Here is a 26839-nt window from a genome sequence, read left to right as displayed (position 1 = left end):
TAAGAGAGAGCAGGCAAAAATATTAACGTTTTTGTGCTTCTAATTATGAGAGCTATCAACACCAAATTATAAAAATGCAAGCTGTTTCGCTGATCTTGATTTATACCCTTTTTGATTCATAGAAATTTATAATCAACTCGAGTGTTAATAAGTTAATCCATTAACTTTATATAGTTTCTAAACAAAAACTTTCCAAGTCCATTTTTTTGTTACAGTGCTATCATTTTATAAATTATCCGGGTTTTCCTGCTTTCTGTCACCCTAGTAGGTAATGCAGTTTCAGTAGGTAAAACAGTTTCAAAAAAGAAACAAAACCTCCAAACATTAATAAATTGAATTTAGTAGAAACAAAATTATTTCTAAATTAATAACGCCTTCTTCTATATAATATAATGGAAAATAAATAATAGAAATAATTTTTAATTTTAAAAGATAACTATGTTAATAATAACGTTCGCTGCTGATGGTTCTCTTTATTTGTCATAAATTGTTATTGGCATCACTATTTTTTACCCCTTTACACGTCAGTGTTTTCAAGTTTTCATCTGATGCTGCCATGCTTACCAATCTTCGGAATTTGTCCCCAAAGTAGGGGATTTTTAAAGGCTTTTGGGACAGAAAATTTCGTTTGGAGACTGGGGATTTGAAATATTTATAGGGATAACATAATTAGGATAAGATTTTTAGTATCGATAATAGCTATCAATTACCAATAACTGAACTTTCTTTCTTGTTATTTTGTAGAAAATAGAACTGCCTATCCAAAACATTTTTTAAATAAGTATTTTCATAAAACAAATCTGCTGTTTATGCTAAATTTTTGGTTATAAAAATTATCACTAATAATTTTACATATGATTTGAAACGATGCGTTACGAGATGCACTGGAATACAACATGTTCAACCAATTGGATGACTATTTTTTAAAGAAACATTGACTAATTCATAAGAATTATGGCTCCAAGAACATTGTTAATGTCATAATACTTAATTTTATCGGTTATTGGGCAATTAATTTAATATATAGCTTTATTTCTGTGAAGAACTGTGTTATTTTAAGAAAAACAATATTTGGGTATATTTATAGTTTTAGTTGGGGACAGCGATGAAAAGTACAACGCAACCCTGCCAGCTACACAACAAAAGCAACAAGTTCACAACAAGTGTTGTTTATATCTATTTAAGTTACCTCACGCACTGGTTGATCCACATAATTTTTAGTTTCCCTCCTTAATTATTTTGCTATTTTGTTAATAACAAGTAAGTAATTATTATAAATACACTTTTTATAAGATAAATATATAACTTTGTTTAATTTTCAGCGGCATCAAAATGCGTCAATTGAAGGGAAAAGTTAAGGAAAATCGCAAGCAGCGCAAAGAACGCAAATTGGAAAACGTCGAAATACAAAATCAAATGAAAACTGTGGTCTTGCCCATTATGGGTGTTTTGGCATTGATAATTGTGGCATTTGTTTATGTAAAAACCAGACCTTCCGTAATGGCCTAAAGTAAGAAACTCTCCCGTCCGCAGTTAATGAGACATTGACTCAAAAGTTCAATGAACCATAGAAATATTTATTGTTATTAGTTGACAGACAGTATATAAGAAATTATTTAGAACTACTTCTAATGTAATTATGTGTATTTGCATTTTTTAAATTCATAAGATTTTTAAATTGTTTATTTTTTATATTAAAAACACCTATTTTTTATTTTAAATAAAATATATGTATTTATTGGTAAACAATTGTTATTAAACATGCTTCTGTTTTTTGTCTAACACTTTTTTCATTGCCCCGTTGGCAGATTAGATTAAATATTGTAGGTTCTAGAATTTTTTGTTTGCTCAACTGTTTTGTATTTTTAGAATCTTTGTATTATGGAATTAATTAAGAATTAAGAACAGTTTAAAGAAATATGTACTATGTATGTTATTTTGAATAGAGGTAGAGAAACATTCATATTTATGTAAATTTGTTTAGGTTTTCGTTTGTTAGTATACATATATGTATACTTATGTACATAATATCATCGTTATAATAAAAGAACCTAATAAATTTATTAGTTGTTTAACCCCGGCTTCGGAGCATGACATAATTAAATTATTTATTTATTTTCTTTATTGGTATATTTCTTGCATTATTAATATCTTTAGATTTGTCTTGATACAAGAATGAGTTAAGGGATTAATTTACTTTTCTACTTAGGCCGAATAACTTATTAACTTTTAAACATAGCTTGGGCTTAATCGAAATAAATATAAACAGTGATTAATGTTTACTAAGGTAATAGGCCTTAACAATTAACAATTAAATGTTGATTGAAATCAGCATTGCACTATCACTCACTAAAATTGCAAAAAATTTAGTTTGCACTATTTTTTATCAGCTTTAGTGATAATGCTTATTTCTTAACTAGCACTAAAAAAAAATAGTGATAGTGATAATTTTTTAACTATCACTAAACAAAGATTTAGTGCCAAAGGCTGTCAACTCAGCAACTACTGCTGCTACAATAACAACCGTTATTTCAATATTTATTTTATTTTGATAATTTGTTTTGGTATTTTTTTTGCACAATAAGTTTTTTAAATAGTTAGCAAAAATGGCTAGAGTCAAGATATGCGGAAATTTATAAACTAAAATAATAAACGATTTTATGTTGGATTGAATGAAGCATGTATGATAAAAATTAAATTAATTAATAAGGAATTTCAGAAATTATTAAATAATTTTGTGAGACAGGTACTGCAAAAACTCAACATTACGGAGAAAGACTTCTCCAAGACAATATAAATTAATAGCAAGGGATTTTAAGAAATTGCCAAAACTAACTCCTTAGGATGTTATCAATAATCTAAAATTGGAAATTAGTTCTTTAACAAATTTAGACATTTTCCGTCGATTTTATTTTCATTATAAATAAAAAAAATTGTTAAATTTTATCTAGCCGACAGATTTAATTTTTTTCTAGCATTTTTAATTTTAAACTTTTCTTTTATATTTTTGAAATTTCACTACTTTTTTTTAGGCCGGGTATATTTTCAGAATAATTATGTTCTTAATATAAGTAAATAAAATAATATTTTTAAGACAATGTATTAGAAAAATACAAATTTCTTAATATTTTTTTTTTAATTGTGACCAATTAATTGAATATTTTCTAATTAATCTTTTAAGCTAATACTTTTTTTACCTTCAATATAAATAATTGAAACACAACACATATTTTCATTAAATAATATTCGGTTTTTATTAAATAATTTTTGTTTATAATCACATACTTCATACAACATCATTATTGTTAATTATTATTTTTTATATGGTATATAAAATTATAAATGATTAGTTTTTTTATATTTAGTTTTAATAAAATTATAGTATGCACTTAAATATAATAAAGTATATTATAATTAATTTTAAAATAATACAAAGTATTATAAAATGGAAGAAACAAATAAATTACAAACACACAGAAATAATTAAAGAAAATCAGTCAACACAAAATATTAAGTTTTTTTAAATAATAAGTAGTTTATAGTTTTTTGAAAAAAAATAATATTTAAAATAAAAATTGGAAGAATAATGGACATTTATTTGTTTGTTTTTAAATTTCTTACTTAATTAACTGCTGATTGTTTGAGGGTATTTTCATTTAAACCCTTACGATATTCTATATAAATAATTTACAAAATTTGTTTAAATTGAATTTTAAAGTATACTTTTAGGCTGTTGTTCGAAAACATTATTTTGTATTTTGAAATGCATAGATTTTTGTTTACTTTTTTTTAGTTTTTTAGATTAAATTGCACATTTATGTTTTTTGTTCTTAAAAATGTATTATTTTTTGTTATAGAAAAAGAAGATTAAAGAAAGATTTTGTTTTTTCTTGATTTAAAGCTATTAAAATTTTATTTTTTTTATCAAAATTTTAAGGAAGAAAGAAATTGTTATAATAAATTTTTGTAATAACTAGTTAAGTATATGATTGTCATTAAAATAATCTGTATATTCCAAATATGCAAATACTGTGATTAATTAAAGTAAAATCAATGCATTTATTGCGAAATTTTTGGCATCACAATTGTTGGTCATATGATGAATAGAAGTAAATCAATTATTTATAATTGTTTTGCTTAAATAAAATCAATAAGTTGTAAATTGCAATTTTGAAATGTCTTAGGATATTAGTATATTGACATCTTGCTGAAATATGTTCTAATGTACGAAATGTATTCATCATTAGAAATTACTGATCCAATTTTAAAATCTGTATAGATTCTGAAATCTGTATGGACTTAACATGTCCAAAGGTTACAGGGATTATCGTAACCAGCTATATAAAGACATTTTACGATATTACCATTTTAACTAGAGCAGCATAGACAGAAACTTGTTTCCTCAACAATTGGATCTTCGCTCTGTAAAAACCAGAGCCTCATTTGGCCAAAGCTTGTTCCACAGAAACGAATATTTGACGACATAAACGACAATCATATTTGTATGAAAACCACTTCTAAATATTTTTTGAGTGATTTTGATGAAAATTGTTTCAGATAAACGTTTGCTTCGTTAATTTGAATCGGGTAGTAATTTCAGAAGTTTAGCCAAATCGGTGTATTTTCTCACTGTTTTTTAAACGAATTAGATACACATTTATTACAAATATTAAAATACAGAGGCGTATAAAACATTTTTGAATTACAGTGTACATAAACAATATAAATTCGGATGACTTTCTTTTATGAAAGTAAATTTCTTAACAGGATGCTGTTCCTAAGTTAAATGACATTTCATGCGAATATTTTTTTCATTTCATTTCGCCAACAATGAAGCCATTATTTCAATTTTATTTTGAATAAAAATATATGGCAATTTATTATAACTGAAGACATTTTAGTCTGAAATTTTACTAAAAACTTATTGATAACAAATTGTTGTGAAATATTTTGTATTATTTTTCAATTGCAGTTGGAAATGCTGTTACAATTTCTTTTATACATACATATATGTTTATTAATATTATTTCAAATTGTTTATTATCACATACATTCTGTTAAAAATTACATTCATACTTTACTAAATATATCATTTGCACACACTTTCATACCGTAAAAAGATTGACAGTTCAACTCATTAGTGTTTACAAAATTTGTTTTTGGAAATATTTGACATTTCACAAAGTTATTTAGCAAATTTAATTGATTGATTATTTAGCATTCCTCAGACATATTCTCGTAAGAATTGGAAAGTTATTGAATGTGAATGCTAATAAAATTTAAAGAAACATTACATTTAACCTTTAAGCTTAATTTATTAAGGCTGGGTAACTTATTAAAATTATGCCCGTAACTTCACCAAATAGATATCTACTGTGTAAAATACCAAGCAGTTAAATTTACCTAAAAGGTAACTTGACATTAATTTCAAATCAATATCTACGGGTAAAAATTACCAAATAATTTTACTCCATAAGTAACTAAGCACTGCCATTTATCTATTTGTTGAAATTATGGGCATTATAAGGCTTAATTAATGTTTAAATATATTTTTTTCATACAAATTAAATATATTTTATATTTGATTAAGCCTAAACGATGTTTAAATTTAAATAAGTTAACCGGCCTAATTTTGTAATTCGATTCGAAAAGAAAATTGTTCAAATTTGTTCTTATATATTTCGAATTTCGAAAATGTTTTCTGATTCGAATCAGGGTAATTTTCTAAACCTATTTTATAAACTCTTCTAAATTGAACTGTAAATCTTTTAAATATTTAAAATTTGTTTTCAATAGATTATCATTCTAATTTACAAATAAAGTTTTTGTTATACACTAACAGAATATAAATATGTACGTATTAATTATTATTATTATTACTTTTAGACATTATACGAAGTTTAAACTTAATTATTTCTTTTTTGTTATTATAAATTTGAGGCTTAAATCTACATGAGGGGCGTATAAAAAAATTAAGGGTTTAAGGAAGTTACTTTTTAAAACATTATTATTCGGTTTACGTATATAGATTGTTTAGTGTGTTTTTTCTTTTACATGAAAAAAAAACATATAAATTTGTTCTGAATTTTTAGAAATTTTCATAAAATGTTAAAGATTTATAGGAAAAAAAATTTTTAAACCTAAGTACAAAATAGATAAATCTATTTAGGCAAAATTCTTTTAGGAAAAGTTATATATAGTACATGTTAAGTAAGTTTAATTTACTTTAAAAAGTATTAATAAACTTTTTGAAAAAAACCTAAAATTAGGTTTTCAGTTTAGAAATTATTTTATAATGGCTAAAAAACGTTAAATTTATTTTTCTACTAATTTCCAAAAAAAACAATAAAAGTTTCGAGTACTAATTTTTGTATTGTTTTACAAATTGAATATGCAATGTTAAGGATATTTCTCTTGCTATATCACTGCTTTTCTTAAATTTTTGTTTCTGTTTTCCTTGAAAATTAAAATTTTTGTTTTCCCTACAGAATTTCCTTTTCACATACTTTCTTTTTTTAGTTTTTTTTTCGTTTAAAATGTTAAATTAAAAAATTTTCTTTATAAAAAAATATAAAACAAATAAAAACCTAAATAACAAATCACAGCATATCGACAATAATGCCACCAAACCAGGCCATATACAATGGCATTAAATACATAAATAAAGCACGACGTAAGGACATTTTCTGTGGACCCGCCGACCCACTTGACTTGAGATCTTCATCGTCCTCATCATCAATACTATGATCATGATGCTCGCTATCGTCTTCCTCCAACACATTCGTTTCGTGTGGACTATGGGGTCGTGAGGTGTGTGTTTGTATGCCACCACCCAAACCAACATTGCCGCCCAAATTGGTGCGCTCCTCCACGATTTCCTCATCTTCGTCGTCGACATTGTTGACATTGACAGAAGGCCGATCGGTATGATCTGGTTTGTGACTAGGTGTAAAGGGACTACCCAAACCGGAACCTTCATCATCGTCTTCGTCATCAACACCGCCACCAGAACCGGAACCGCTACCATAGTAAGGTTCTTCTGTAATATAAGCAATACATTAAATAATAATCCCTTTTTAATTATTTCAATATTAAGAAAACTTACCTTGCTCACTCCATTCCACTTCTTGGCCATTGTAGGCATTACGCAAATGGCTAATGGCAGTTTTCAAATAATGTATCTGTGTAGCAACCTGGCTGGTTTGTTTAGTGGTAGCAGGATTTCCAGGAAATTCTGGATTGGAACCATGTTCTGTAGTCACCGAGTGCATGTATCTAGAAAAATATATATCGAAACAATTAATATTACATGTTTCTAGTTGTCATGAAATCTATGTCAAATAATTACCTATCAATAGTGTGACCATTCCAGCACATACCATCAGCATCGGTTGAGGTTGAGATATCATCATTGCTGCATATTTGATGTGGCAAGTTGGACCAGAATTTCTTATAGTCCTTAACTCTTTGCTTAATATCCTTGACCAATTTATCCAAAGCCGGATCACGACCATTATATTCATTCTCATCATTTTTGCGATTTTGCTGCTTACGTTTGTTATTACGTCTGTTATTATTATTGTTGTTGTTGTTACCACTGCCAGCTCCAGCATTGCTGCCACCGTTATTATTAGTACTACCACCTTCACTACTATCACGATTACCAGGATCGGCCGCTCTTCGTTCGCGCAATACTATAGCATCATCTAAGGCAGCATCAATGTCTAAAATATCAGTTTCTAGTTGTTCAAAGTCTAAGAAATCAGCGCTAGCTGAACGTTTTTTCAGAGTTTTAGATTCTGGGTTGTTGTTCGGAGCTGTGGCCACGAATTTGGGATTTACATTGCGTTTTGCACGGCCCAAGGTAGGACGGCCACATCCCTGGAAAACACGAGTGGTAATATCATGGCCGGAATCCTAAAACAAAGAAAGAAATACAATGAAAAAATTGTCAAATTAAGAATATAAATCGTATAGATTTATGATATTTAAAGATGTAAGGCCTAGAATGAACATTTACGATTTAAGTCCTTTTTCATAATCAATTTTAAAATTTATCAAAGGTTTATAAAACAAATTCGGTATGGAAATTTGGTTTATAAATCTTGTATTAGTCATTTATTATCTCTAAGGAGTTTTAATTTGCCGAATTTAACAACGCCTTGGCGTTGAGCCTACTTTATCAGAGGGTGCCAAGTTTTTAGAGACCATCCTTGATAACAAATTATCATGGAAGAAGAATACTCAGTAAAGGCTTAACATGCAGGAATACTATTGGTAAGAATTGGGGACTACGTCCAGGTATGGTGAATTAGATTTACACATCGGTTGCAAGACCCATTATTACGGTTAATACCCCTACTGGAATTTCCGACCATAGGGTAACAACTTTAGACTTCGGTATTTCAACCACAATTGTGTTTCCAATAGGGACGAGTGGGTTGGATCTGAATAGCTGTTTGAAGGGGGTGCAGTTTTCACTGATGGGTCCAAGATGGAATATGGCACTGGAGCCGAAGTTTATATAGTAGATGAGCACATTAAAGTGTCATACAGACTCCCAGATGAATGCAGGGTCTTCCTAGCAGAGATTTTAGTTCTGTACTGTAAGAAGGCTCTACAAGCGTTATTGGAAATATACACAATCAGATTGTGTTGGGTACCAGGGCCCTATCACATACAGGGAAATGAGATAGCAGATGAACTGGCCAGACACGGTTCGGATCTGAACTATATTAATAGGAATTGGGAGGTTAAACCTCCTATATACCACTACTATAGGTTGATTCCGGAACGGATTGCAGGGTGTCCATGGCTATTTTGTCAAAGTTGGATGCAAAAGCTACCAGAATACTAATTGGGTTGGATAGGCAAAGTCTCAGGTCATAAGTAGGAGTGATAAGCGGTCACTGCTCAATTGGAGCCTTAATTGGTAAATGTGCGCACAGGACATCTGTACAATTACCGTTCATATTGAAGAGCTAGAGAGAGTGGAACATATTCTGTGTAACTGTAATAGATTACAGGATCTCAGGCAAAAATGGCTAGGAGAGAGATTCCATGATGATATATTCTAGGTAATCTGTGAGGCTTTATCAGGGGAATAGGCTGTCTATTTTAGGTAACAGGACTCTGTGAAATCCAGTCTATGCTTATTTCCTGTCCTATTTGGACTGGGTTGTTTTTCACTTTATTTCTCTTCTACATTTTCTTCCTTCTGTTCACATGAAGTTCACACCTAGTTGTATTTCTAAAGGTTATCACAATGGGTGCAATGGGTCTCTGAGAGGAAATTACTTCTTATAGTACACACCCCTTCAAATCTATCAAATCTATCTATCAATAAGCGAAATAAACAGTTTTTTCTCTCCCGAAAACTTGTGTTTTCATAGATAGAGGGTTTTGAATATAGACCCCAGATATATATTCTGAATCATTATAGATAGCACAGTTGATAAGCGATGTCCGTCCGTCTGTCTGTTGAAATCAACATTCCGAAATCTCCAAATAACTTACAAAATATGTTTTTCAACAAAAACAAGTAAGAAAATATGGTCGGTCAAGCCCGACCATATAATACCCTACACTAAGTAAATGAGCAAAAACATTTTTCTTTTAAAATATGAATAATTTTATTTGTGAGTGTTTTTCGGAAGTGGGCTTATGTGGGAGCTATGACCAATTATGGACCGATCACCATTAAATTAGGTCGTGTGATTTATATCTATATAAAAGTTATTTATGGTGAATTTGTTTGTGGATACCAAAATTTTTAAGAGATTTATGCACGTTAAAGTAATTTTTGGAAGCGGGTCTATATGGGAGCTATGACTAATTATGGACCGATCGTAACAAAATTTGGTGACATGAATTTTGAATATACAAAACTTATTTGGAGCGAAATTTCTGTAGATACATATATAAATTAAACATTTATGACCGATAAATTCCAATTTCGGGAGGACATTTGTATGGGGGCTAGGTGAAATAATGGACCGATTTCAGCCAGCTTCAATAGGCTTGGTCCTTTGGCCGAAAAAATTATATGTACCAAATTTGATGGAAATATCTTCAAAATTGCGACCTGTACTTTGCGCACAAGGTTTACATGGACAGACAAACAGCGAGCCAGCCAGACGGACGGACATCTTTTAATCGACTCAGAAAGTGATTCTAAGTCGATCGGTATACTTTAAGGTGGGTGTTAGACCAATATTTGTGGGCGTTACAAACATCTGCACAAACGCCCCACTATGGTGGTGTAGGGTATAATTATGTTTAATCTTTATTTTAAAGTATACTTTCATGATGGTTGGATTCTTCGTCAATTTCAGAATTTTAGTTTGAACAATATAGGGCCAACCTTAATGTTTATGCTTAACAAGATTTATATAATAATCCTAACGTTGTTTAAGATGTAACGACATTTTCGATTATTAAGGTACAGTAATTTCAGTTATTTTGTTAACGGTGTTTTAACTATAGTCGAGCTGAAAGGGTATTTTAAAGGTATCGTTAGCTAATCGGAAAAGAGATTGATGTGAAAGGTTCTTATTGTTGGAAAATCTAATTTATATATTAGAGTCAACAAATGAGGAACCAATCTTGAAAGTTGTATGGTACTAATTAGGGTTCTATAGCTGAAACAAAAAGCCGACTTTTCCGACCTTTCGACTTTTTCCGTTTTTTAAAAAGTCGACTTTTCGAACTTTCGACTTTTGGTAGTTTATGAAAAGTCGACTTTTCGAACATTCGACTTTTTAGTTAATCGACTTTTTTCGACTATTTTCGACTTTCCGACTATTTTCGACTTTTTTCAACATTTTACCATTTCTTGTAAAAAATACATGGTTTCTACATTTATTGATGGTGTAGAAAAAAGCTTTATTTTATAAACATTTATTTATTATTTACATATATTAGCATACACTACAAAAAATGCAAGTGCAATATTTTTTTTAACAATCTAAAAAGTCGACTTTTATCGACTATTCGACTTTTATCGACTATTTTCGACTTTTATCGCCTATTTTCGACTATTCGACTTTTGAGATAACATAATCGATTGTTCGACTTTTTTCCGACCAAAAAGTCGATTTCGACTTTTTTCAGGAAACAGTCGATTGTTCGAACAATCGACTTATAGAACCCTAGTACTAATATATTAAATATAGCTTGAGAAATCTGATAGAATAAGCTTGAATGTGGCTTACTAACTCTTAATTCTTATTTTGGAATTATATTAAGGAATATTAAGTGTTTTGTTATATTTCAAAATATTTAAATTTATTTTTAAAATATTACTTAATATAGCGTATTTTAAATGCGTATCTAAAGTTTAACTAACATAAGCATAAATTCTATATTTTATTTGATAAAATTAAATTTTGTTTTGTGATCTTCACATTATTATTTACCTGTTTGTTTATATTTAGGTGTATATATTTTTATAATTTTGAAAATAGTTTGTTTAGCTTGAAATTAATAGATAAATTTTCTTTAAATACATATGTATGCATGAGAAATCTGCGGCCAAAAAAATAAAAAAAAAATACTTGAAAATCTTGTAAAATAAACAAACTCTAGGTGCAACATGTGTTTTACTTCCATGAGCCTAAATTTTTAATTTCTCAAAAAAAATACGTGCTGCTCACCTCTGAAACATACACAAATTATAAATTTTTCAATTGCTTTTTTATCTTTTCGTATATTTGTATAAATCCCGTGGAGTTATTTTTAAATTTCCAATTTGTCGATTGATTTATTGATTAGAACTCAAGCAACAAAATAAAAAGAAACAGTGAGGCAGAAGTAGCAATAATGTTTAAGATTATAATGAAACTAATTTAAGAGATAAAATCTGATTTTGGACTAATGAAGACAATGTTTTAAATAAGTTTTAGATTTCTGTTACAAATTTAGTTTAAATTTAAAAAAAACATGGCCAATCCCACTGTGCACACCTACATTTTAGCAGATTTACTATTTTTATCTAAAATCTCATTTAAGCAAAATAGCACCACCAACAACTTCATGTATGTGTGTTTGATTTGAAATCTGCCTGTGTATATTTTGTTTATAAATACTTTTATATACCTTAAGGGTTAAAGTAACAACACCTTTATTTATTTATTCATTCATCGAATTACTACATCAGACACCCATCATAGAGTTAGCACTCGTAATAGTTTTACAACATTGAGTTTTTAAAGTTCTTCTGATGGTTGGTTGGTTATCATAGATAAATTGTAATTTATCTAATTTCCTGTAATTGATACTAACACGACGACGTTTGCTGTTGTTTCTGTTGTTGTTGGAATATATGCACCCAATACATTTTGAACGTCTAGCCAACTTCAGCATGTACCTACCTATAGTATTGGGTGTATGAAGTTTTTTAGGGACTGTTAGCTTTATTAATAGAGTTTATATAGCTGGAAACTAGACATCTAGCAGCAGGATTTTAGACTTTAAATCATATCCCCAAATGGAATGTTTTAGCTCCAAACCCTTTTCAAAATTCCCAATATTAGCGATAACTCCCCAAGTCTGGCAAACTCTCCCGTAAAAATTCATAAATCTAATATTATAACCAGAGCTTCAAATTAATTAATTAATTCAATTTGAGATTAATTAACTAAAATTTTAATTCGGAATTAAAAAATGCCAGCCATTCATTCATTCCCTTTAGGTTCATTCAAAGAAATTTATTTAAATAGAATTCATTCATCGTTGAATTAATTCATAACAGATTTCATTCAACTTTTGAATGAGTAAATTTTTGTTTAATCAAATCTAATACATTTGAATTAAAATACTTTTTCTTTATTCAGTTTTGTTTTACTTTTAATCTTTTACAAAATGAATTAAAAACAATAAGGGAGCTATATTCGGCTGTGCCCTTCACCAAATTATTGTTCAAAATATAAATTTTAAATATCTTTAGGTAAACAATTTTTTTTTCCAAAGATGTTTTTTTAATTTTTTAGAAACATTTTTTTTCGAATTAATTAAATTTAATTTTTTTTTAATTCAAAAAAAAATGTTTTTTTTTTTTTAATTTTTTTTGGTGAAAAAAAATTCGGGTTAAAAAATATTATTTCCGATTTTGAGCCATTGTAGGTCCAACTTACTATGGTCTTATATTCGTCGTTGCAAAGGTCTTTGAAATATCTATCATTAGATATCCGTGAGCTTTAAAAGTGATTAAACACCAAAAATTATTTGATTTTTTTTAAGATAATGAAAATCCTAAAATATGTCCATAGATTCAAATTTAAAAGTTTCGGTATGTTGGAGATTGAAATTTATTTTGTAATGGATTTGAATTCATGAAACTTGTAATAATTCAATAAGGAATTAATTCTGTAAATAATAAATTCTTCTCAAAGTAATGAATTCAATACTTTTGAAGCACAAATTAATTAAGCCTATGTATTAATTCATAATTAAGATATCAAACTTTTGAAGCACAAATTAATTAAGCCTATGTATTAATTCATAATTAAGATATCAAATTTATTATGATTTCGAAAATGGAATTGAAAATTAATTCGAACCTTTGATTACAACTATGAATATGAATAAATACTAATATTTTCATTATTTGTCCGTCGAAGAATTTTGAAAAACCCCCAATATACCATTCTAACTGAATGGAATGAATCAATGAATGAATAAATGAACGAATGGTTAGAGGTGAACAATTGTCTTCGCTAGAGTTTTTATAATATATTTATTGATATTTATCAATATTTTTTTGCGGTTGTCTATTACGTCTAATCATCTGATTAGATATCAAGTGTAATTTAAGACTTAGACGTGGCTGTTGACAAAACATAAACAAAAAAGCGCAGAGGTGTTAGGAATAGAAAATAGGTGAAAATGTGGTTGAATTTTAACAGTTACTCATGTACAAAAAAACCCAACAAATCATTTCCTTTTTAATATTTTATTAGTTAAATGTAAGTAATTGTCAACTGAAGAGTTAAATTTACTAGAATAGAGGCATGAATACATTAATGGGATTTAAATAATTTTAAATTGTGAAAATACAAATTTTTGTTTTCCATAAATGAGTTTAATTATCTGTGATTGAGCTCATTGAAATCGAAGGTTCTCAAGAATTACTTCATAATTCAATTTTGCCATTTTATTGAATAAAATTCAGCGCCAAAACTTAGCTTTGAAACGACTTTTGTTTGATCAGGTCCAAAACCGTACATACTTGTGTAATATGTTGTAAAGTGAGATGTGGAATAGTCGTGATTGTATTCCCTATTAATTTTTGATTGATATTAAATGATTTCAAATGAAATTTATTGAAATGATTTAATCCTATAATGGGGCAGAATCAAAATTTTTTGGATCGGCATAAAATTTGACGTGGGCGTACACAAGGAGTATTCGAGATTTTATTATTGAAATGGATCCTAGGTGCTCAAAGTGTCCACTTTTTTGTTTCCCATCCGATTTCAACGATTTATATATTCTTCAAAAAACATGCTGCGTGTGCTATTTATTTCTTATAATTTCCAATTTATAGGCATTTCAAAATTGAAATTTTAAAATTTTGCCATACCTTGGTCCGCTTTTTTAAAAATATAGGGCGTACTTTTGGACCGAATGGACAACTAAATTACCAATTATAAACCATAGATTTCAGAACAATATCAATTATTGCTTTTATGGATCCAAAAATAAATGATTTTCAATTTAAAAATTCAAAAAATAGTAGATTTTCGCTGTTTTTTTGCCGAAAAAGTGACTTAACTCTTTTTTTGTTAAAAAAAAACTTTCTTTCAGAACATATAACAATTTTATGTTGTTCTGTAAGGTATCTTAACGGAGAACATTTTGTTATAAAAAACATGTTCTATTTTTCGAATATGTCGACCCTACGCCCTTCGGAATTTGAACTATTTTTGATACAAATTTCAACTGGGCCACTTGTTCTAAAATCTTAAAGCTGGGATCAGAAAACGGAAAGCAGCTTTGGAAATCCTGATGTGTTTCCTATTTATTTCCAAAGTATTTTCCCAGCCCCGAAGGGAATGTGAACCCTATGAGCAAAATTGTAAAAAATACCATTTTTGGAATTTTCGTTCCAATTTTTCGAAATTTCGGGATTCCCTTTCACTTTTCGACAAGTTTTTTTACACTTTGTTATTTAGAATGACAAATTTAAAAACCGTTGAAACGAAAAGTCATTGAGTTGTGTTGATAAATAAAGATTTTATTATTATTGAGTTTCTAAAATTAAAATTTGTATCAACATTTTAATAGGATTGCAAATATTAGAATTAATTTGATCCACATTTATTCTGAACTAAGTTAATTTTTAATCTTAAAAAAAAATTTAATCCAATATCTCAAATAGATTCAAAATATGCCACTTTAAATCTCACTTTAGATCATGACTTTAAAACTGGCTTATCTTAAGATATATAGTATTGTCCAACCTTCATTATTTAAATAATTTTACAGCTAAAGTTTTTAAAATCATTCTAAATTAATTAAATAAATTTTTGACTAAATTGACTTCCAATCCATGAATATGCATATGAAGCGTTCCAACCACAAAATCTTTTCTCATTATTATTTTTATACCCTTCACCTTCGTGAGAAGGGTATATATAAGTTCGTCATTCCGTTTGTAATTTCCACAATAAAATTTTCCGACCGTATAAAGTATATATATTCTGGATCCTTATAGATAGCGGAGTCGATTAAGCCATGCCCGTCTGTCTGTTAAAATCAATTTTCTGAAGACTCCAGATATCTTCGGGATCCAAATCTTCAATAATTCTGTCAGACATTTAAAATCAGCAAAATCGGTCCACAAATGTTTGAGATATGAGGAAAAAACCAGGACAACCTCGATTTTTTACCTATTTTTGAGTCATTAATATAGACAATATGGATATCTAATGATAGATATTTCAAAGACCTTTGATAAGACCATAGTAAGTTGGACCTACAATGGGTCAAAATCGTTTTAACCCGAATTTTTGTTTTAACAAAAAAAAAAATTTAAAAAACAAAAAAAAATATTTTAAAAAATTTTAAAATTTAAAAAAAAAAAATTTCAATGTAAAAAAAAAATGTAAATTTAAAAAAAATAAAATTTTAAAATGACAATTCTTTTTTCAAAAAAATTAAAAAAAAAAAAATTGTTTACATAAAAATATATCAAATTTTTATAATTTGGTGAAGGGTATATAAGATTCAACACAGCCGAATATAGCTCTCTTACTTGTTTTATAAATAAAATTTAAACAAAAAAAAACAACTTGTTTTTGTTTATTATACGAGTAAGAATTTAATTTGATAAAAAAATTTGTTTAAAATTCGGCACACTATAGAAGAAACCATAATAATTAATTTCGCAAATAATAAATTTTATGTGTATTGAGGTTTGTATTTAAATAAACAAAAATAAAAAAGTGTTTAAACAAAAATCAGTCACACACGAAAAAAAAGAACCTGCTTGAAATTCTTAATGAGAAATCGAAAAAAGTATTGAAGTTTGTTTTTGTTTTAATAAAGCGTTTTAATTTCGAACATGTCAACAGTGTTGAAAAGAAAGACTAAAAAAGCATTTGTTTCAATTTTTTTTTTTTTTAATATGAAACCCTAAAAGTTATTTTAGTTATTAATTAATAACGTTTTTTTGGTAATAAATTTAAATTGCACTTTATTTTAAAAATGAAAAATAAACAGTTTTATCAGTGAATCGACCTTTATCATTCATTTAGTTTTTGGCAATTTACATTTAAAAATATGCATATTAACTTAAACGGGAAGCTGTATCAAAAAATTAACCAAAATTAAAATAGAAAAAAATTTGTAAAATATACGGCTGACAATAGCTAAAGCCAGAAAACAAATAATTTTATTTAAATTCTCCAAACGAGTGGGTTGTCTTTTTATCTTCTATCAAATTATTGTAAATATATTCTTTTGTAAAATTTAAAAAAACTACCAAAAAACAAGCCATTAAGGCGCATAAGTCTTTGTAATGTTTTCTTTAAACACCAAATTAAATTTAATAATTGATTTAAGTAGGCGTTAAAAGCTCATAAAAAGTTTCAGCTGCCATTAAAGTGTTAATAATAATTTAAAGATATTTCATCAGCATCTAGCTAGCACTTACTTGAAAATTCATAATGGCCTCTGAAATTTTAATATTTATGGGTTCAACCACCATAACAATATTAAAAGAACCCAGAAGACGTTCGGCTAATTTCTCCATGGCCATGGCATAGTTTTCCCATTCTGTATCCAATTCATTGTAATAGTGTAGACAACCTTTAATCACATTAATGCAATAATTTGTACAGGGTTTTTCGGTGTAACCCTTGCAAGAGCCACAGTGTTGCATTTTCGTTAGAGCCGAGGTGCAGTCAGCGTTTAAACGTACCTAAGGAGAGAAATTTTGCGAGTAAATATTTTTGTACTATTTCATACATTTTTTATAAACATTACTTACATTAACTAATCTTTTGGAGACATCAGCTGCTGTGCCTAAAGCCTGACCATAAGTGCGCGTGGCTACAAATGATCTTTTGATTTGGACGGATAATTTGTCGGGCACATCACCAAAGGGTTTTAGTTCCTTCATGTGTTCACTAACGCAACGTAGATATCTGCAAACAAAATAAAAAGAGTTTTTATTAATTCTATTTCTATATTTAAGGCGCCATTAAATGTCTACAATATATGTAGCAGGGAAATCAAGATATTTTAAAGGATTTTGTATCTATATACTTTGAAAATTATCGCCCAATAGCAATTTGTTCTGCACTTTCCAAAGTAATGGAGAGTATGGTTAATTACCATTTTGTGAAATATTTAGAGTCCAATAATCTACTCAGCGACCGGCAGTATGGCTTTCATAGAGGTCGTTCTACGGAAGACTTGCTAGCCTTCCTATTGGAAAAATGGTGTCGTTCTATTCACCGCTTTGGCAAAAGTAAAGTGGTGGCTTAGAGCGTGGCATGGTGCACTTTTATCACAACTTATATCCAGCTTTCTCAGAGATCACACTATAGATGGGATCTCATTAAACGAGTTCAAGATAAATTCAGGGGTACCGTTCTTTCTCCTACTCTATTTCTCAACCAATCTTCCAACCCTATCTATTCTTTTGCAGATGACAGCAATATTTTCTATTATATATTGATTCAGTTATATACCAAGCCTGTCGGAGATTGGGGCAATTAGGCAAAACACGAATGATTCCCTTAACCGGGACCTTGTGACGATCTCTGAATGGGGTCGTGTATCTAGGGTTGCTTGACACAAAGCGACAGACCATGTTGCTTGATCTGTATTTATGGATGGTGTAAATATTGTGCAATCAGACGCTCTTGATGTTCTGGCCATGTAAATACAATGTTATGTCAGTTGGTAAACACATTTTTCAAGTGTCGAAAGAAGCATTCAAGTGTCTCAGATTTCTGAAACGGTGTAGGAACTACTTCAATCCATCTGATCTCCGAAAATGGGCCGGTGCTTCAAAGTCTATTTTGGAGCTTCTTGACCGCGTACAGAAGAGGGCGAAGGTGTTTATTGGCGACAGTAGAGTATTCAACCCTATTGATTCGCTGGGCAGCGTTTCGCTGTTCTATCGGTACTACAATGGAATGTATTCTGATGAAATTAGGGAACTTGTTCCTGATACCCACAGATTTCTACGTTATACACGATTTTCATCAAGAACATAATCCTTTGTGGTCGATTGGCCAGTGGACCGCACAACACACTACAGGGAGAATTCGTTCATTAGCCCACTGTCCGTATATGGAAGAAACTTCCAGCTGAAGTCTTTCCTGTCATTCGTCGGTAAGTTCAAATCGAATGTCCACAAACACTACTCCCTCCATCCTATAATCTATTGTCTTAGTTCCAACACCATAGTAGGGGTCATCCCCTGAGTGCTGGTCCAAGAAGAAAAAATTAATATTTGTCCATGAATTTCTAGGACGATGAAATTAGCAAAGAAGATAATCTAATAGTTTAGAAATTACATCTAAAATTTGTGGAAACTGCTTTGCAGTTTACCAATGAATTGATTGATTGAGCCGTAGAATCTATAATGTATTGGTTGTATTTTCAGAAACATTACGCTCTATATTATCTTCAGATTAAATAAATTTCAATTTCAAAATGTTCCTTTTGATTGAATCAGAGTCATCAATATGACATATCAAATTCAATGGACGAGGATCACTACACTTATATCAGAGTGAGTTAAATGGTTGGAAGAAAATAGTGATATTGAAGGAATTAATGTTTAATCGGATGGTTCAAACAAATAGAATCCAAAGGATTTGGGAAATGGATCATTTATAAAGAATGAAATTTGCAAAAGTTACAGATATTTATGAGAAGCTACAAAGAAGGCCTACGACTCTTTATAAACTCATACATTTAGCAGTGCACAGTGGGGCAGAATCAAAATTTTTGGGAAATAAATCTTGCATTTCTAAACGGCTAGTTCGAGCGGGATAAAATTTGACGTAGACAAGGTGTATTCGAGTTTAAGTTACTAAAATGGACCCTATTAATGCTCCAGAGGCGGCGCTATGGTGCCTCAAAGTAGGGTAATTTCAACACGTACCAGCCGTTTAGAAATGCCAGATTTATTGATTCTGTACCACTGTGCAATGTAGTCCTTAGGGTAACATAGAAACGAGACGTTATTGTCAAAAACCTAACTCTCGCTACAACAAATGCATTTTGTCTCGTCTCTATGATGTAATCGTTCATCTAATCTAATGCTATCATGAGTCTAAAAATAAAGGAAAAACGTTTTCAAACAAAATCCGTTTATTCGAAATTTAAACAAAGAATTTGTTGAGCTTACATTAAATTAAGGAATTAGAACATGTTTTGTTCCTTATTGATTTTTTGTATTTCTTCTATTCTCTTTTATTTGATAGTGCTCCTAAGTTTGATGTATCAAATTGTTTAATTTCTTAAAACTGAAATAAATAAAGAAAAAAAAAAACTAAACGTTCCTACAAATAAATGCAAATTTTGCATGAAGAAAAGCCAACCAACCGATCCAAAAACTAACAACTACCTCCATCAGAAAGTTTAATGAAATTTAATGCCAAAACAATATGTATTTTGTTGTTGCTGTTGTGTAGTTTTTAATGTGTTATAAACCTAAACTTAAATTCTTTGGAGCAGAAACTATCGTCGTACACAATTGAATTGAAAATAAAGAAAAACAAAAACGAAAAAAAAAACTAAATAAATAAAATTTTGTATATAAAAAAAACAGAAACTGAATCAGCAAGCAGCACTTGTAGGTCTGCATCATTAACTCGTTAAATTAAATACTGCTTAAAACAAATGTTACACACACAAATAAAACTACATACATATGAGAACTTCTATAAGTATATAAGGAGATATATTACAAATATATATATATTTGACATGTGTAAAGAAGATATTTGAAATTAGAATAGTTTCTGGTTAAAATGAATAATACTCATTTTAGCTTTAAATGTCTGAAATTTGTAAAATGACTGAAATTTAGAGTTCCGCTGAAACCGGTTTTTTTAGCAAAACCGAACCGAAGCTAAAAACGAAACTTGATTACCAATTTTTTAAATAATTTAATTCTCGACATTTTATATCATGTTTCAGGTCATTTATGATGTATCTTTTATATGACGGACTTTGGTTAACTTTCATCGTATATCTGTTTTGCACTCCTCAGGCATGTCTGGACATCCTTGGTATCTAAATAAAATGCTTCTCTGCTAAATCGGCTCTAATACTCTAAGAGTCAGGCGAACTGAATCGAGACTGTACTGTAAAGTAGACACGCCAGTATTGAGTCAGCAGATAGACCTTCAAGATCAGAATACCGACACGAGATGAGTGGACTGCAACCATGCCCTACAGGGTGATCCGATCTCAGTCTGCTCTAAAAATGCAAAATGGCTCGGGAATGTTCTCTGCTCATCTTGGACCCTTGGAATCTTTAAGATTTTCCGATGCCAGCACTGTTTTACAGGGGGAAATTTACGTATCAATACAGCTGATAAAAGAGTCCGAGAATTAAATCTTAAGACAGCCTTGCGTCAATAAAGTCTTACAACTCCAACATAGTGAAGTTGAAATGTCTTCTTAAGTGCATGATCAGGAAGATAAAAGGTCTAACAGATATTGGTAAGACAAAAGAAGTCGAACAACTCTTTCTAAGAGCACCGAACACTTCTATCAGAAATGCAGTTCGTAAATTGAAATACTCTGATTCTTTTGTGTGCAGAGCCAAAGCTAATGCTGGGTTGAAGTTGTACTAAGTTCAGTAAGTTCCAGATCGCAATGCAGTAAAGAACTTAGAAGCTTAAAAAATACACCTTTTGTGTGATGGATGATGAAGCTTATGTACTGCCAGACTTTTAAGAACTTCTGGGTCAAGATTTGTTTTTGAATGATGGACGAGGTAATGTTCAGATAAACAAGTAAGGGAGCTTCACCAAAGGTAAACAAAATTTATTTTTTTTTAAATTTTTTTTTATGTTTTTTTTCGAAATTTTTTAAAAAAAATTTAAAATTTTTTTTTTTAGTTTTTTATGACAAAAAAATTTTTTGATGAAAAAAAAATTCGGGTTAAAAAAAAAATTCACGATTTTGACCCATTGTAGGTCCAACTTACTATAGCCTTATCTACATCGTTGCAATGGATTTTGAAATATCTATCATTAGATATCCTATTGCCTATATTAATGACTTAGTAATCCAGATATAGATCAAAAATAAAGTATATAGTATATTCTGGATCCTTATAGATAGCGGAGTCGATTAAGCCATGTCCGTCTGTCTCTCCGTCTGTTGAAATCAATATTCTGAAGACCCCAGATATCTTCGGGATCCAAATATTTTTTAATCCGAACTTTTTTCCACAAACAAAAAAAATGAAAACACCAAAAATTAAAAAAAAAAAATTAAAATTAAAAAAAAAAATTAAAATTTAAAAAAAAAAATTTTAAATTTAAAAAATATTAAATTTTTTTCCAAAAAATTAAAAAAAAAATTAATTTTGTTTACCTAAAAATATTTAAAATTTGTATTTTGAAGTATAATTTGGTGAAGGGTATATAAGATTCGGCACAGCCGAATATAGCTCTCTTACTTGTTTTGAATTCAATAACACCCATCCTGACCCCCATTTAATTTCGAGTGGCGTTACGTATTCGTTACACTCCTAAATTAAGGGTTAATGTTTTTTAAAAAAAATTGTTAGGCGCTTTATTATTGCTTAAATGTCATTTTATTCTTCAACATAAGTTATTGTTGTTGATAATTGTGTTTTAAAAATGTTAACGCTTTGGTAATATGAACTTTTACGGTTTATTGTTTCAAGTATTATTTTTCTTTAGAAAATCATGAAACAACTTAAAATACCTCAAAACACAAGCATTCAAAAGTTTATTTTTTAACTCAGAAAAAAAAATATTGTATTTTTTGTGGAAATATAATCACTGTTTACAAATGTAAGTACTTGACCATCGATAAAAAAAAAGTTGGCCCAAACTGCACTTGGTTGTTGGTTTTTTCTTTCTTGTGCAAACATTGTAAATGTTTTGACCACTAAAGTACCGGTTGTTTTAAAGTTTTTATTTTTTTTTCTCCTTATGAATGAAAATTGTTTTGGTTGCTACAACCAAACCATTAACCATTAAAAGTCAAAGAATTTTATACAAGAAATTTTTCGAATAAAAACACTGACATAAAAAGTGCGTTTTGGCTTGATGGTTTTGGTATTAAATTACGGTTTGATACTTTGCATTACCAGTAGGTAGGTGTGGTGGTGATGTTAATGACCACTGGTTAAGCTGACTTTTAATATTAAAACAATACGATTTTAAACACTTTACTTACTTTTCATCAAATGTATATTGAGCATTTAATACTTGAAACATTTTCTGATACAATGTATTGAAAAATGTATCCATAACATCTAGCAGGTCGACACGGCCACGCGTATAATAGTTTTCCAATTCATTAAAGAGATCAGAAAATACATAGGAATTCTGTTGATAGATCACACCATAAGTGCGTGTAAACATATTGTGGAATTCCGCTTTGGATTCTTGCAGCAGTTTGCGAAAATGTTCTGTAAAGAAAGATGAACAAAATAAAACATGAACAAATTAGTAAATAAATTAACATAAACAAATTAATTATTAGAATGGGAAATGTGTTAAATGGAAGGTGCAAAAATTAGCATAGATATTTTTAATTTTAGCTTTTATTTAAAAGTAGCTGGACCCGGACGGACCACATTACTGGTTATAAGTAATTATTTCATAGTATTTTGTCACTTGATTGTGTTAGGTTGAGTTAGGAGTTATATAAATATTCAGAATTTTAAGTTCGTAAGTTAATTCAATTTTTAACTTAAACAAATTTTTAACCTTAATTTCTCTTAAATATTCTGACAGAATAAAATAAAAATAGCCACTGTAAATAAATTGGACGAATTTTCTACCCTGTGGCTCTTATGGGAACTTCAGACGAATTTGATTAATTAAATCAGGGATATACAGTGAGCCTCAAAAGTGATTATATACAAAAAAATTATATGATTTTTTTAAGATAATGAAAATCCTAAAATGTATCTATAGATTAAAATTTAAAAGTTTCGGTTTGTTTGATAATGGGTTGAATAATAGATTCTGTTGTGAAAAAGAAAGATTCAAGTCGGACTATAATGATTTTCATGATCTTAAAAAAATCCAAAAATTCACTGGTGTTTACTCACTTTTGAGACTGTGTGTATGTCTGAGACAGTCCAGAGCATTACAGACACTCAATTCAAGATACTTTAGCCTGATCTCTTGTATATTGGAAAAGTAATTTACCAAGAGAGTTTTGGTCTTTGCTCATGCCAAAAAGTGCCAGAACATTTTGAATATTCCCTGATATATTCAAATGATAACACAGATTTTGTTTTAAATTTTTTTTCTAAAATTGTATTTTTTTTTTTAAATTTATGATAACTCAAAAACGGTAGTCCGATATTTTTAAATAAATTTTAATCGTTGAACACATGCGAGCCAATTCATTGATCATATTCTCGATATCACAACCAACATACAGGTGAAATATGAAGCAGACCTAGCTTCAATTAGATTATTAATAATGGGAGAATGGCTAATAAATGACCACATAACTTAACACCAAAAGATAATAAAGATCGTATCAGAAGACAGTATTGATGCGGAAGGATACATATTAACGGAAGGGAAGAATAGGAGGAAGTAACAAGGGTAAGGAATGACCGAGAAATCGATCTATATACAAATGGTTAACAAATTGGTGACCGAACGGGAATGGGGTTCTACGAACGAAGGTTTCCCAGATCACAATATTGATTTTCAGGTTGAGATAATAGCGATTACGGACAGTATTAAATGATTGAAGAGGATTGATAACAAAACTCCAATTCTTATTTTTACGGATAGTCAAGACATGACAGTGTTTTAACTCACAATGTGAGAATAATATAAGTTCTTAATCTAATGGCGAATATATAGAGATAATATGGGTCCCAGGTCATCATGCCCTTATCGGAAACGAAAACGAAAAATTAGCCAAATTAGGAGAATGTCAAACCCTTGACAAAGTCTAAGAACATACTTAACGAATAGGCAATAAACGACCATGTCAGAAACTGGCAGATCTTTACAGTCGGCGGAACAACCGACAATCTATGGGGATACCCAAACCTAAAGAATACAAAGGAGATTCTAAATACACTCAGAAGATTTGTTAATGTATTAATTGGACATATAGAGGTGACGTATCATCTAGGTCGTAGGGTTATATCCAACGATACGATTTGTCGAGTGTTTGAAGAAGAGGACGAAACGTTGGAACATTATCTGTACCAATATCCTGTTTTTAGTCGAATTAGAGACGAAACATTTCATATGGATACTAGCCAAATTTGGAATATTCTAGGAATTCAAATCGGAGATCACTGATAAACTATATCGAGGGCACAACATTTTTAACCAAACTGCCTGTTACTAAATGTCGACTTAAATTTATTAGGCCGCTAAACTGTCCGTTAACAATTTTGGTTTTCTCAATATACCGACAAAAAACATTATTTTCAGTTGGCAATACCTCTCAAAATAGATGTGAAAGTTGGGACAACATGTTTACATAAATCAGCTGTTTAATGTGGCCATCGACAGCCGGAATCTTTTTCAAAATTCATTATCCTGCATGTCTGCCAGGTAGTTAGGAATGACATGATAAACTCTTTCAGTATTCACTTGGAACTCATGTTCTTCGAGTTCATCCTCCATCAAATTATTGTTAATTCCTCTATTGAAACTTTTTTTTATAAAATCTATGTATTTAATTTCGTTTACAAAAACACAAACACATAAAAACTATGAACAGCAGTCAGCTGATTGAATTTATCTGTACGATAAATAATTGGCAGATGAGGTCGGGTTAGCTTTGCGACAGAATAGAAGCAAATGAGACTTTGAGAGAACCAAATTTCTTTAATCTGCAGTTTTTCATTGGGAAAAAAGATAATCAACTAATGATAAAACTGCCGCAAGACTGTCAACGTAGATATTAATGGTTGAATTCACGAAACTCGTAAACAATACCCGTCATCGTCTTTGAACCATTAGTGAACACTGAGATCTTATTAACCTGATGGACAGAGTTTGTCATTCTTGTCCTAGGTGGAACATAATACGATTTCTGTTTGAAAATTTGCATGTCTATCCCTTGTGGGGGGTACGATGTCGATCAAGAAGAAGTATGTTTATCATCGTCTCCCAACTGGTGAGGATCACAAGGCAGCCTAGTCACACAAGTCCACCGTACATACATATTAGCGGTCTACGATTGGATACCCCATATTTTTCCAAACTTACATTTTATCTAGAGCTTAGTCTTAAATTTGTACTTCCTGTAAATGTACCAGTTCGACCTTCGTTGGATTTACGCATAGACCACGAGTTCATTGGATTAATTCGATTTCAAGTTAATCTTTAAAAACAAAATATCATTAAATTAGTGAAAATAAAAGGAAGTTATTTGACTTCCAATCAGAGACGATGAATTAGATGTTCTGAGTACTCAAAAAGTTACTACTTTAAGCCGAACAATGGAATTTGGCAGTATTTTCCCATGTGTTTTCATTCCTAATCGAGCATTTACTGTTGTTAGATTATCTGAAAAATGTTCTAAATATGTATTTAAAAAAATCGAAGCTCCTTACTAGATTTGGGTTGTCTTGAATCGACGAATTTTTACATTTATCGTTTGAAAATCATTGTCACAGTGTCCTAGTTTTAGAATAAGTCACACAAAGATTTTACACTACCAGTTACTGCTATGGATAAACTTCACGAGCTATGAGCTTGATTCGAAATTTGCGATACAACTCGAAAATCGAAAGAATCACGTTGAAAGAGGATGGTGTTTTGTCAACAAAAGGTAAATCAAGCTGATTGGCATATTGTTGTTGAAGCTTGCTATAGACGAGGAATACAGTATAAAGTCTAGTGAGCAGATCCAAACTGGGGCATTGAGATCCTATAGTTCCAGACATTCACAGATAATATTGAGAATAATTCCATCTTTGTTACCGTTCCGTCAGCTGCGGTAATTGATAGAGATTCCAAGTCTTCCTTTTAACATACACAGAGAAAACACATTCGTGATAGCAACCGAATTTGTTTCCAATCGAATGATTCGGTTGCACACATAGAATTTTTCAGTTCTATCAACAGAAAGTCAGTTAACAAAGAAGAATTTCGGTTGAAGCAATCAAACT

The 26839-nt window shown here is 29.9% G+C and overlaps 2 protein-coding genes across 3 annotated transcripts in view; one reads left to right on the top strand and one right to left on the bottom strand.

The window, feature by feature from the left end:
- The first annotated feature begins 1322 nt into the window (after positions 1-1322).
- On the top strand, positions 1323-1760 carry LOC135954110 (single-pass membrane and coiled-coil domain-containing protein 4 homolog). The gene has a single exon (XM_065504179.1). It carries the CDS (start codon positions 1333-1335, stop codon positions 1507-1509), a length of 177 nt encoding a protein of 58 aa, XP_065360251.1. The 5' UTR covers positions 1323-1332; the 3' UTR covers positions 1510-1760.
- A 4592-nt stretch (positions 1761-6352) lies between these two features.
- dlp (dally-like) overlaps positions 6353-26839 on the bottom strand; it is a 182276-nt gene continuing 161789 nt past the window's right edge. The window contains exons 3-8 of one of the 2 annotated variants that reach the window (XM_065503930.1): positions 22909-23143; positions 17492-17648; positions 17156-17422; positions 7349-7917; positions 7106-7275; positions 6353-7036 (exon numbers count right to left, since the gene is read on the bottom strand). In XM_065503930.1, coding sequence (XP_065360002.1) covers positions 6600-7036; positions 7106-7275; positions 7349-7917; positions 17156-17422; positions 17492-17648; positions 22909-23143 — 1835 coding nt within the window. In that variant the 3' untranslated portion in view covers positions 6353-6599. Of the gene's footprint in view, positions 7040-7105; positions 7276-7348; positions 7918-17155; positions 17423-17491; positions 17649-22908; positions 23144-26839 lie in introns of both variants that reach the window. The other variant, XM_065503929.1, reaches the window with a different exon arrangement.

This window comes from Calliphora vicina, chromosome 3 (assembly GCF_958450345.1).
Source record: "Calliphora vicina chromosome 3, idCalVici1.1, whole genome shotgun sequence".
Lineage (NCBI taxonomy): Eukaryota > Metazoa > Arthropoda > Insecta > Diptera > Calliphoridae > Calliphora > Calliphora vicina.
Note: the sequence above shows the minus strand (reverse complement) of the source record. Positions and strands in the feature narration are given on the sequence as shown.